Source organism: Schistocerca cancellata, chromosome 6 (genome assembly GCF_023864275.1).
Source record: "Schistocerca cancellata isolate TAMUIC-IGC-003103 chromosome 6, iqSchCanc2.1, whole genome shotgun sequence".
Classification (NCBI taxonomy): Eukaryota; Metazoa; Arthropoda; class Insecta; order Orthoptera; family Acrididae; genus Schistocerca; species Schistocerca cancellata.
Genome location: NC_064631.1, coordinates 172,518,165 through 172,532,677, shown reverse-complemented (window position 1 = coordinate 172,532,677; position 14,513 = coordinate 172,518,165). Strand labels below are relative to the sequence as shown.

At 43.7% G+C, this 14,513-nt stretch overlaps 1 protein-coding gene across 1 annotated transcript in view; it reads right to left on the bottom strand.

Annotated features, from left to right (window-relative positions):
• Positions 1-12,105, bottom strand: part of LOC126088231 (monocarboxylate transporter 12-B-like) — a 54,999-nt gene extending 42,894 nt beyond the window's left edge. Inside the window, exon 1 of the mRNA XM_049906359.1 lies at positions 11,637-12,105. Coding sequence (XP_049762316.1) covers positions 11,637-12,105 — 469 coding nt within the window. The remainder of the gene's footprint in view (positions 1-11,636) is intronic.
• Between the last annotated feature and the right edge of the window lie 2,408 nt (positions 12,106-14,513).

Sequence of the window (14,513 nt, the reverse complement as noted above, 5' to 3'; positions counted from 1 at the left end):
GCACTGAAAGTTCTAGACTAAACTTAAAACATCTGGTCGTTAGAAGAAAAAAGAAATCAATATTGAAAGATTTACTTTCTGAGTTAGTTCATAATTTTTTTCGCAGAGAGCGGGAATCAGTAATTAAAGGTTTATTTTCTAATTTGTCTCATTATTTTTGTAATGATGAGGTGATCAGCATATTTCTACGGTATCAGAATGCATCTCAATTTTTTGGATTCAAGTAAGGTTCTCCTGACTAATATCAAATCTGGAATTTAGAATGTTTGACATTTCCATTCTTGTCATATACAAGATGATGCAGCCCTCAGTTTTATATCTGACCCGAAAACATCTATCCGTCTGGTATGTTCAGCAAACGCTAACAGTATCTTAGATTTACCGCCTCACCGTAATTGTTATAATATTATTAAACAGTGGAAATGATGAGTGTGCTGTCTAGATGATTAGATATTGAAACGCCGACGAAACACTGAGGTGACATTGTGACCGCGTTAAGACTTACGCATGCTACATTCTGCAACAGTTATGTTGCAGTGAACAGCAGCGTGTTGGGTAAGGACGGACCGAACGTTGCGGCCAAGTCTTGCGTGTAAGGTGCGGCGTTCGAATCATTAACATTTGTTTGGTTTTACACTACGCACGTAATGTACGTGAAATATTGTCTTTTTACGCAAACTGTATATGAATGGACGTGCCATAAGAAGGGCCTATTTGACAGCAGGCCGGGCAAATATGAAAGAGAAATAAGGAGTATAAAACTGCACTTATTTTATCATATCAACAGATTCTCGAAGTGATGACCGTTTTGGTTTACACACATCTGGGTACAATGCTGCATAGATATTTTCGCGCACCGAAACATTCGCGGTACTACTGACCTGTATGTTTCCATGATGAGGTCGGAATTTTCCGGCACTTGATTATGAACTACCTGTCTCAAATACCCCAACAGGAAGAAATAATGAAATAATGATGTGGCATTGTGCAAGTCTTATTTCAGGTGACGCCACATTGGGCTACCTGAGTGTCGGTGACGATGAGAAGGACAGGACAACAGCCAGTCCAGAAGCGGAGAAAGTCTCCAACCCAGCCGGGAATCGAACCCAGACCTGCTGCATGGTAGGTACACACGTTACCAGTCAGCTTAGCAGGCGGACAATAGGAAAAAGGCTGATGGTGTTGGATCAGGTGATCTGGCAGTCCAAGTCACAGGCGTTCCTCCTCCTATCCATATCCCTAGAAGTTCCTCCTTCAAATGGTTAACAACAGGCAAAATCGAATGTGGCGGAACTCTATCTTGTTGAAACCACATCGTTAAACAAACTTGCAATGGTACATCCTCCATCAGTAGTGGAACTTACTGACACAGAAATCGCAGGTATTGTATGCGAGTCAAACGGACCTCAAACAAATGCGATCCAATAAAGCGGTCACCTAAGATTCCACACCAAACATTCGCTCCCCATAGTTACCTGTTCTGTCCATTATAATTATCCGGGCTGTTATGCCGTCGTCGGTTGATGAATTCTGTGTCAATTCCCAACGTTTCGTCCCCGTCTGCAGAGGACATCTTCAAGGGGATCTGTCGCTCTATGGAAGGTCCAACTCACCCACTGGCTCGCTACTGACTACCTGTTGCATCAAGTGAGGATTGTCAGTACACCAATAGTGCAATTCTGACGACTGATGGTTCCATCATTGTGGAATCGCGATTCGTCCGAGAGCAAGACGTACGATAGGAATTCTGCATCATTTCCCGGAATGCCTAATAGCCATTGACAGAAATTCATTCGAGCTTCGAAATCCCACCCGTGGAGCTCTTGGTGTGACAGTAGATGGTATGGATGAAATTTATGTGTATGCAGTATTCACCATACATGCAACTGGATGGTGTTCAACAATTGAGACATTGCCCTTGTACTCATGTATGGATTAGTAAGAGCTGTATCCAAGACGGGCTTTTGCAACGTGTTACGGTCCTCTCTCTCACGGATGATACTTTTTGAATCACGGCTGTTGTCGTTACACGTCTTTCAGCACAACTGGAATGTCTTTGCAGCCAGGTGCCGCCTGCCTAGATACCGTTCCTGAGTCATAAGTACTGCCTACATCACATTTTCTTGCTTTACCATAAATAACACGCACGTCAACGTATTCGTTTGTGAAAAACCTGACAACTGACGGAAGAGACCATATTCAGGCCATATACCAGTGCAATGTGCACAGGACACAGTATCAATAACAGCGACGTTTTCGTGTTTGAATGTGGCAAACGTTGGCCTGTGTGCTTACGCATTAACACATCATACCGACGCAAAATTTTCTGAACAATGTTGGATCCGAACCTTTGATAACACGTTTCAATGAGTGCTTGGCCAGGGCTTAACCAGAGGCGCCATGTCATTCTGTTGGAAGCATATTTGCACTACGAATAGCTCAGATACATACTTCGTCACTTCGTTGTTTAATACATTATTTGCTTCACTGTCACCTCATTTTAAACATTAATTTCGCTCTTAGTTACACCCAGTCACTAGGCACCACATATTACCATAGTTACGTGGTAGATGGACGTAGAAAAATGATTTAAAGAAATGATGTTTTACAAACAGAGTATACCACCTTTCAGGTGTGTTCATTCCTCGTTTGCAATATGAGCTTACTGATATTAATATTATAAAGTAAGTTAACAGGAGAATGTCAACTTTATGACAACCTCACAAGTTTGTTGGACTGCATCAGACAATTTCGGTAGGGGCACCCAAATCATCACTTGGGACAAGCGAACAGATCTATGTAAGAATGCGTTATCGAACCCATGTTTATTGGGATTTTTGTTTTTATCGTCACTATCGCCTCCCATGATATTCGAGACTTTTTAAGACCATTTTATAATTAAAATTTGCCACTATTCTTAAATAATCATTATATATGTATATATAAGGACCATTTTAATCCATAGTGGAAAATAAATTGGGACAGGGATGAGATACAGCAAAACGTTGTAGATAAAAGTCGGAGGAGACAAAGAAGGCCTCGCATTGCTATTAACGGCCTCGAAAGTGATTTTCAAGAGGACTGAGAGATTGAAGAGAGTTTTTTAAAATGGGAACGTTAAAATTTGATTCAAGATTTGAAAAGAATGGCATATTTTACGTATAACATGATACATTATTCAAAGTCATGGTAAGGTTCAACCAAGGTCAAATAAGCAAATATGTTTTTAGTTGTAGTAGTGATTAACGCGAAATACGCAGGGATACATCAAAATCAAATGTTAGACGCAGATTGTAAGGGGCATAAGGGCCCACGTGTCATTATCGATAATCTTGACTTTAAAGGTAATTTTCTAAGGTCATTCGAAGGCTGAGTTTTATTTCATAGAAACCCCTATTTATGATGTCGGATTAGGAAAGAGCAAACATATTTGTACCTTAATTCTTAATTAAGGTGTTTATTGCCAAAAACAAATACTAAACAAGCGTGTAAGTGTTAATGTGGCATTTTCAGGGCAGAGCAAACATTAATAAAAAGTAGATCGTTCATTTAAAAATCGTTGAATGAGTCCCGGAAATCTCATTTGCCGGGATGCCCCTTCCAGTTTGTATCAAAAATTGCATTTGCTGTGTCCCTTCTCCATTCTCAGTTACTCCCTGCTAGAACTAAAACGTATTTGCTTATTTGACCTTCACTGAACTAGCCATAACCTTGAATAGTGCGTCATTTTATACGTTGCCGCTATTTTCAAATATTGAACCAAATATTAGTGTCCCCACTTGAAAAAAATCACGTTCAAGGTCACAGCCATTAGCAGCAATGCGTGACCCTCTTTGACACGTAGAACTTTTATCTCAAACATTTTGTTGTATCTCATCTCTATCCCGAGTCATTGCCCAGTGTGGACTAAAATGGTCCACCGTATATATGCAACGACGAGGACAAATGTTCGAAGGCCACGGTCTTCCGCATATTAATATGCAGCTTCTCACCGACAAAACTGCGTAATGCTTCGGCCACACTCTTGGCGAAGTTGAAAATATACTAATACGTACATATCTGGTAGGAAGAACACGGGGTTCTCTATGGTGATTCAGAAGGAATGGCACATGATTTGTCAATTGATTCATTAGTGAAAGTAAACCGAAAGAATCCTATGAACATGTGTCTGATTTTCGATCGTTACGGAACTTCAGTGGGTTGAAGATTACACACACCCATGAATGGTTATGAAACACGTGTGAATATTACCTATCGAAATACCGTGTAGGCGCTGTGATTGATAGAAAAATGGTGGAACAAATGGCTGATGTATCCTACAAGAGGTGTTCAGGAAGTGGCACGTAAAGTGCCCTCCGCCACACACCGCCGGGTGGCTTGCGGAGTATAAATGTAGATATAAATGTAGATGTAGAAGTCCTCCACCCTTATCAACGCACTTGTCAACACTTTGGAGGGTGTGTTTCGTTGCGTATAGAACATCAACTCGGTGGGCCTCAATTCGGGCAACACATTGGTGATGTGAATGGCAAGTGCTTCACGTGTATCCACCTTTGAGAACACATCCCCTGTAACTACCCTCATAAACAGAAGTATAATGGGGTTAGATCGAGTCATGGCGGGGCAGATAATGTGTCGGCCACGGCCAATCGACCGTCGATGGTTCAAATGGTTCAAATGGCTCTGAGCACTATGGGACTCAACTGCTGAGGTCATTAGTCCCCTAGAACTTAGAACTAGTTAAACCTAACTAACCTAAGGACATCACACACATCCATGCCCGAGGCAGGATTCGAACCTGCGACCGTAGCGGTCTCGCGGTTCCAGACTGCAGCGCCAGAACCGCGCGGCCACTTCGGCCGGCAATCGACCGTTGAGGAAACATGTTACTTAGGTACTGGGGTACTTGTCTGGTACAGTGAATCGGTGATCCATCATGTTGCAGGTACATTTCCCGTCGTTCCTCTAATTTTACGTCTTCCAAAAGTGGAGGGAGGTCTTCTATCAGGAAATGTGCGTATGAAGCGGATGTCATGTGATTTGGCAGGGACACAGGCCCTATGATCACGTCATCAATCATACCACACCAGACGTTCACTGAGAACCTAACATGGAATGTTGTTTCCCTAGTGTCATGTGGGTTCTCCATCGCCCATGTATGAGAATTGTGGGTGTTCATGATACAATTGCGCATAAAGGTAGACTCCTCTGAAGTCTGCTGCAATCGTTCACAACATTGTTGTCTGCTTATTGAGTAACCTGTATGCAGATGGTGCACGAACTGCAGATGGAACGGGTGCAAGCCCTCGGAATTAACGGACGCCACACTCGCGTTTTGTGGAATAACGAGCTGACGGCTTATACGCCGTGGTGGGACTCAAGTCAGTCGTAATACCGCAGTAATTTCTTGCCTTTCCTCAGCTCACTGGATGATCTCACAGCCTGATGTTACATGTACATTGGGCAGAGTTTCAGATTCACGTAATTTGAAAAACCCTGGGCAATATTTTGGCACAGTGGTTCGTCGGTCAGGGAAACGTATAACGCATCTGGTATTGTCACAGACGCACAGCACACAAACAAGATGTCTGCGTATTATACGCAACTGCATGTAGGTATTCACTGACACAATGGACTTGCTCAATTAAACAACACTCAAGCACGACACGCACACAGTCTTACAAGTGCTGACTGATCCAAACCACGACTGCACACTGAGTATGCTTGCAGCTGTTGCATGGTGCGATGTTACATGCTGCCCTCTGTTGGAAGACCGCCACATACCTTGTGGAATGGATCAGTCATTTTTCCCACCGTTATTCTGTCCACCACAGCGCCTACACAGCATTTCGGTAATTAATATTCACACTAGTCTTCATATCCATTCATGGATGAGTAAACCTTCAACCTGCTCCAGTTCTTAAATATCGAAAATCGTACATGCATGTTCATAGGACTTTTTTGGTTTATTTTCATATGCAGAATCATTTGTGACATTTCTCTTGACTTATTCTTTATATGTTTCCAAGACTTTTTTACTTGTTTCTATGTCCGCCCCTGTAGCTGAGTGGTCAGTGCGACGGACTGTCACGCCAAGGGGCGCGGGTTAGAATTCCGCTGGGTCGGAGAATTTCTCCGCTCAGGGACTGGGTGTTGTGTTGTCTTCATCATCGTCATCTCATCCCCGTCGACGCGCAAGTCGCCGAAGTGGCGTCAAAGCAAAAGACTGGACCAGGTTTTTGTGTCAAGTAACACCGGAAAACTTCAGGCACAGGACTGGTTCCTTATGTAGAAATAAGTGAAAACTGTTTGTCTGGTAAACATGGGTTCTGTCTTACGTACCTTTGGAGGTATTAGCTCTTCATCTTCCCTACTATGAAACAGAACTTCTACTGCAAGATCTTTGACTTACATATTTTGGGAGCATGAATTATTGACCAAAACAAGAAAGATTTATCTAGTAAACATGGGATCTAAAATGCATATTTTAACATCTGTGAGTACTTGCTCATCTTCGCTAGTGTGAAACACATCTCTTCTACTGAGCAACCACTCACAGTTCTTAAGGTACGCATTTTAGAGCCTATGTTTACTAGACATTTTTTTCTTACTTTGGTCCATTCTACCTCCTTCCAAAACATGGAGAGCAGAGAGCTTGCGCTAGAAGAGATGCGGTTCAATTATTGAAGATGAGCAGGTGCTCTTATCTCTTAACGTATGAACCTTAGAGTCCTTGTTTACTAAACATTTTTCTGCTTTTTTTTAAGGAACTTGTCTGTAAAGTTTGTCATATTTTGCGTTTGAACCTATGTCCAGAAACGTACCATTTCCGTGCTACAACCATATGAAACCGTGTTGGTGACGAGACCACTTTTACAAGCAATTTGTCAGGCGTGACCCAGTACACCACTTGTTTTACAATGCCACCCATTAACAAGCAAAGAAACAAAAAGGAAACGAAATCAGTTTTCATAAACACCGTTGTTTATAGTTAATTATGGTGTGCGTCGTCTCCTTAGAGCACCACAATCACGCCTGCTGACGGTGAAGGTACCCCTTTCGCGAAACCGTTGCGTAATTGTGGCAGAAGGGGTGTGCGTTGAAGCTGGACGCTGTGATAACGTTCTTGATAAAGCTTCACCATACGTAAGGATCATGTCGGTGTATTCTACAAACGTGTACTCAACCATGTTGCTCTAACACGTATAGACACATGAATGACGTTCGAACCAGGCCAGAGAGGCAGGATAATGATATCAGCCGATCCGACGTAAGCACTCCCTACCATGACTACCCTTTTACATACCTACCTCGCAAACATGTTTTCAAACGGCTGTAGCATCGAAACGGTAAGTTTTCGGTCTAGGGTTCCAGTTCAGAAATTGTCTGCTCAGTCCCCTCTACAAGTCCTCGATTTAGAAAATTTACGGAAATATTACCAATAGATGGCGCTATAAGCGATTTAACGTGAATGGGGTCAGCTACGAATAACAAATGAATCGCAGTACGACGGCTGCGGTTTGAGTTGCACATTGCACCATCCGAACTGTTCAACGTGCATAACTACACAATTACGGCAGTCAACAGTTGTGGCATTGTTACTTAAGTAGTTATCTACCACGGACAGGTCGTACCATATCGGATGGTAAAATCGGTTTTTAATTGTCTCGAATCCAAAAACGACATAGAAAGGAAAACAACTTCAGTTTTCAATTGTCCTGGAGCCAAAAACCGCATAGATATGGCAGACAGCTTTTTTAATCTTTTAAAGCAACTGAAGCATTGTACTTCATTGCGACATAATTTTGTAAAAATATTTCCTGACTGGGACTAGCTTCATTCTACAACACAACGGATATCCGGCGACGGCGACGAAATCGAGAGAATACCATATAAACCAGGTGGGGACATATCTTGGACACTACACGTACACTTGTACTTAAGCCAAGAAACACGGCAACAGGGACAACACTGTCTCACCAGTACGGTATCAGATCTTATGCCCGTGTTTATTGCTGGTTTCTATCGTCATTGTTATTAAAATACCACCGATCGCTTTCCCCATTTTCTATATTTCAAACCAATGCAATTTTACGAAAAACATTACTCCTTTATTTAAAGAAAGGTTTATTTAAAAACGAAATATTTGAAGTTGCTGTTATGGCTAATTGATTTTTCGTTTTTTTTTCTTGCTTGTTAGTAAAAAATAAGAAACACTTTTGACATCCGAGACCGAAATACTGAAAACTACCTATTATTCAGAAATAAAATACCTGTATCGGTTTTGAGCGGTCGGTTTTTCGCTCCCCGGCAGTGGCATCCGATACGTTGTTCGGCCGATTTTTGCCGTGTGTTAAGGGCACAAGTTCTCCAGCACCCTACAAGGTGAACAGTGAACAACCCCTGTTTGTCCACACACGATAGGTGTTTACTGTGCAGTGATTGACAGTAGCAGAAGGCGTGAGTCATCCTCCTGTTTGGGCGTTACTACGTGAACAACTGCTGTATGCATAGCATCTTCAGCGAGCCCAGGTACTAAGGCCAGAACAGCACAGTAGCAGATCACAGTTCTGCCAGTGACTCTTGCAGAAGTATGATGCAGAGCACTGTTTTCGTCGAAGATTTTATTTACTGACGGGGCGGTGTCACAAGAGTTAGCGTTGTGAACTTCCATAACCAGTACTGTGGGCTGATAGAAAACCCTATGCAGCAGCAGAAAGAGGGCATCAACATCGTTTTTTGTCAACGTGTAGGCAGAACTTCTGGATGATAACTCGCTAGGGCCATACATCCTACCTCAAAGATTAAATGAAGCTCAATATTATCAATTACTTATTAACGTATTGCAGACCTTGTTGGAAGATGTGCCATATCAGCAGAGACTAAGCATGTTTAAGCACGATGGCACACCAGCACATTTCCTCCGCAATAAGCGTGAACATCTTATACTGATGTTTCAGGACCGCTAGCTTTGTCAGGGACGCCCATATTGTCCTTCCCGTTTCCCAGACTTCAGTCTGCTATATTCGCGGTTGTGGGGAAGCTTGAAGGCATTAGTTTACGCAACCCCAGTCAACAATTTCCAGACACTTTAGGATTGTGTCGTTAGCATATGCCAGCACTTTCAGCAGAGTTCAAATGGCTCTGAGCACTATGCGACTTAACTGCTGAGGTCATCAGTCGCCTAGAACTTCGAACTAATTAAACCTAACTAACCTAAGGACATCACACACATCCATGCCCGAGGCAGGATTCGACCCTGCGACCGTAGCGGTCACGCGGTTCCAAACTGAAGCGCTAGAACCGCAAGGCCACACCGGCCGGCTTTCAGCAGAGCGGTGTATTGCCCTGGACGGACGTCAGGTTGAGCATCTTCTATAAAAAGTGTCATGAATGGACGTCAGGTTGAACCTACCCTACGAAGACGTGTACAGGTCGCAGAAAGTACACTTTTCCAGACCCATGTGTAATTCTCTTTTTCTCATGTTATTATTACTATAACCTCCTACAATACTCGACAATACTGGTGTTACTTGGCGAACAAGTGAGCATATCTTAAAAAGTATGCGTTTCCAGACCCTTTTCAGTCGGTATGAAGAGGTGGGTACTACAACCTTTCAAAATATTGGACACTACTTTTACTTTGTTAATCTCAATAGGCACTGTTCCATTTAAAAAGTGTATGCACAAAAAATACAGTTTTTATGTATTATTACAATCTATTGATAGGCTAACAGTACGAGCTCTTGACTACCAATCAGTTCTGTGGAAACGGCACGTCAATAGCATTTTCCGTTTTTACAATATTTGCGGCGCAAGTTTTATAGAGTGATCCAAAAGTTTAACATTTGAAAAGCACTAATTCACGGAATAACGTATGTAGAGACGTAAAAACTGACACACATGTCTGAAATGACTTGCGGTTTTATTGAAACCAACAACGAGTACAAAACATGACGAACAGATGGGGCCGGATGCCGCATGAGAATCAAATATAAAATGAGCTGTAATAAGAGAGGTGCAGTCAGATCATCTTTAGCCAGGCTGATAAACACCTGCTGGAAGGTAAAAGTTTTAGGAAGGATGGTATGCCATCCTATACTGCTATACATATCAAAGATCTCTTCTGCACATCACTTGGTGAGGAGCGCGTACTCACTCGCCACATCCGTCATTCTTGACCCACCACGTTCCCAGACTTCGTGTGTGTGATTACTGATTGTGGCGTTACCTTAAATCGCAAGTCTACTCTGATCTTCCGACCTCATTACGGATGATAACAGACAACTTCCGTAAGCAATTTCTCACCATACGCTGGGCAGTGCTGTACACAACTTCGTCCTCTGACTACGAATATTGTCGATGAAGGCCGAGATGCTGAAACGATGGTGTTGGCTAAAGATAAAAAGGGATGGTCTTAGCCAAAAATCAATTGTTATGCTAATTATTGATTTTCAGTCATATGAAACGCCACCTTTTGGTTAACTTTTTTCGTTTTCAATAAATTCTTATGTCGTTTCAAGCAAGGTTGTCAAATATTTCTTCTCTAGCTACATTCTTCCTTGAAGTATTGAAAGAATTTTAAAATTTTAAGGACTTTCGGGTCACTATACAGGGTGGTCCATTGCTCGTGACTGGGCCAAATATCTCACGAAATAAGCGTCAAACGAAAAAACTACAAAGAACCGAAACTTATCTAGCCTGAAGGGGGAAACCAGATGGCGCTATGGTTGGCCCGCTAGATGCGGATACCATAGGTCAAACGGATATCAAATGCGTTTTTTTTTAAATAGGAACCCCCATTTTTCATTACATATTAGTGTAGTACGTATAGAAATATGAATGTTTTAGCTGGACCACTTTTTTCGCTTTGTGATAGGTGGCGCCTGTAATAGTCACAAACATATGGCTCACAATTTTAGACGAACAGTTGATAACATTTAGGTTTTTTAAATTAAAATACAGAACGTAGGTACGTTTGAACATTTTATTTCCGTTGTTCCAATCTGATACATGTACCTTTGTGAAGTTATCATTTCTGAGAACGCATGCTGTTACAGCGTGATTACCTGTAAATACCACATTAATGCAATAAATGCTCAAAATGATGTCCATCAACCTCAATGCATTTGGCAATACTGCAGAGAAAAGAAAATTGCGGTATAACTAAATTGAATGAAGGATTCGGTTGCTAGGACACATTCTTGGGTATGAAAGTATAGCCTGTTTGCTTATGAAGGGAAGTGTTTTGGCCAGCCGGTGTGGCCGAGCAGTTCTAGGCGCTTCAGTCCAGAACCGCGTGACCGCTACGGTCGCAGGTTCGAATCCTGTCTCGGGCATGGATGTGTGTGATGTCGTTAGGTTAGTTAGGTTTAAGTAGTTCTAAGTTCTAGGGTACTGATATCCTCCGATGTTAAGTCCCATAGTGCTCAGAGCCATTTGAACCATTTCGAAGTATCTGGGGTAAAAATCTACAGGGAGACTGACTGTGCTAAGCATGCTGAAGTGGATGAAGGTTGCAGTAGACGCGCAGACGCGAAGAAACCTGCACAGGATAGACTGGCATGAAGAACTGCGTCAAACCAATCATCGGACTGATGACGAGAGGCGGGTGAGGCAGTGGTGCGGCTACTCACTGTCCTGGAAGGTGCCCGCTGGCGCTCCCGCGCCCTCTTCCTCGTCCTCCTCCCAGGTGGGCCGCAGGCGCATGCGGCGGTCCTCGGGCACGACGTCGGCCATGTCGCCCACCTCGGAGCTGGCCAGCGACGCCATGGAGGCGTTCCTCCTGGGCCGGCGCGGCCGCACCTCGTCGCCGGGCTCGGACTCGCCCTTGAGCAGCGTCAGCTCGTTGGCCACAGGGCGGCGCTCGGCGTGCCACTCCACGGGGTGGAAGAACAGCGAGCCGAGCGGCCCGTGCATGGCCACCCCGCCCAGCACGAGCAGCGCGCCGCTGAAGCCGTACGTCTCGAGCAGCAGCCGCACCACGTGAGGCATCGCCATCTGGCCGCAGTTGGCGCCCGCCATCGACAGCCCCACGGCGCGGCCGCGAGACTCCACGAAGTACGTCTTGACCGCCAGGAAGCCCGACGGCGTGAACAGGCCCATCCCCAGACCTGGTACAGCACAGCAACGAGGCCGTTACATAACGTGGGGTCGGCAGAGTTACTTGAAACTATGTGTGTTGCGCTGCACTTGGGCGCTCACATTGCTACATACTGGCAACCATTTTGTAAGCTTGGTGCAGTCAAGTGCGGCCTCGAGATTCGAGTACACACATATAACCAGGTACACCAGGGCAGGTAAATGAAATGCAGTTACTCGCGCTTGCCTCTTCCACATACCAGGTGCACAACTCTTATGAAACTAATGTCAACCTAATAATTTATCAGCTATGCATGTATGACTTATTCGTTTGTATTATTGGCTATATTGAATATTAATGAACCTAATAAGTTGAGTGAGCAATAGTCTCTGGAAGTCCCTGGATGTGATGGTCATCTGTCGCCCTAGACGGCTCTGCTGTCATCCTGTGTGGCAGTTTACTCATCTGGAAACATTGTTTCTGCAATACTGAACATCTTACCTGGACACAGTTAACTTAGGACAGCCCAATTAATCCATTCCGCTGTGATATGATCCGTGTTCTTGCACAAATTACCATCATATTTTCCTAAGGCAGTTTACTTGTAACTTGCTGTCATGTTCAGTGCAGTAAGGTGTGGGCTGTCTTTTCATATTTGATAGGGCCGGCCGGGGTGGCCGAGCGGTTCTAGGCACAACAGTCTGGAACCGCGCGACCGCTACGGTCGCAGGTTCGAATCCTGCCTCGGGTATGGCTGTGTGTGATGTCCTTAGGTTAGTTAGGTTTAAGTAGTTCTAAGTTCTAGGGGACTGATGACCTCAGCAGTTAAGTCCCATAGTGCTCAGAGTCATTTGAACCATATTTGATAGCATGGAGTGGTTAATTAAAGTAGGAGGAAGTTCTACCCTGAAAACGGGTAGTACAATTTGTTTGCCCTAACGTAATGGAAAAAGTAGCACTGTATGGTCTTAAAGAGACAAGAACAATGTTAAGCCATACCTCATATACTTCTTAAGATATTGACTGATGTATATGGAAATGAGGGGAGGGGGTGTGCCTTGATCTAAAAGAGTGAATTCAAACCTTTGGAATTATTAATGGTTACTCTTATATCAAGGAAATTTTGACTGCGTAACAAACAATGTTCTTAAGTGATACTGTCCGCTACGAAATGAAGAGTTGATAATAACTTAGCAGACAAAAGATCAGCATTGGTGGGGACTTTGCAAGCTAGCCTGTGGTGTCTGCAAAACGACACAAAAATTCGAAACCTCGATACTCATGAGGTGCCACGATTATCAATAGCGCAAGGATATCTGACTTTCGTAACTAGTGGCCCCAGTGTGGATTATTCCTGAGTTGGCTAAATTGACATAAAATTAATTTCTTCAAACCCACAACAATATAAACGACATCGTAGGGAATGAGAATGGGTGTCTATGAAAAAATTGATAACAAGGACCTATGGTATCACAAAGCGATTTATTAACTAATATAAAGGACAAAAGAGAACTAACATACAGAAACTTCAACCGTGCAACATTTCATTAACGTGAACTCAGGTTGTTTGGCAATAGACCTGGGGAGCCTACTAGAATTTACATGTAAATGAGACTGGCTGCTGTAAGTCGAAGGGTGTCAATCTAGGCAAGCACACTCTGCTGTATTGTTCCACGGATTGCTCTCACATCAAAATATGATTAACCATGCAATGGACGGTTGTAGTGACTACTGCCAGTACGAGGCTACTTTGGAAAAAGATGGTCGTGAAAACGATTGATAGGCTTCTGAATTTGCCGAAGCTGCGCAACATTACCGATATAGCTAATGAAAGACGAGATGCTGCCGTCTGCGTGCAGGCTCTGCCGAAGTGTCGTACTACGGGAGATGACCCTATGTCCTCCAGTGATTGCCTCACGTCTGTGAAAATATAAAGTTTCGTCCGGGTGTCCAGACGTCTTTACAACTAACTACGCTCTCCGTAGAAATGGAAGAACTCAAGCGACTATACTCCACGGCGGTCGAGGAGCTAGTCGCCTCTGCCTTTTGCTCAAAACCTTCTGAAAAACAGCCATTCCCCCGATGTTCTCGAATAAACCTATCATAGGCCAGCAGTGTTTACCGTGCCAATCATGTTTACTAGCAAGGAGACCCGATCTTCCTCAACCAAACACTGCAGTGCAGTACACATTCTGTTCTCCGAGAAAACAGCACACAATGGCTGGAGGTCCTGCAGCCGAAACCCCAACGCATTTCACAAGATGAGGAAAGCTTCCTAGTGAAAACAAGCTCTGTGTCATCCATAAAACGATTTAGAGGGCGCCAATTTGGCGAGGCGCGGCGGCATCTAAGAAAGGCGACATCTGGAGAAATTCGTCATCCCTATTCACAAGATACGCTGTTCTTGTTATAAACAGTTTAGCCGAGCGCC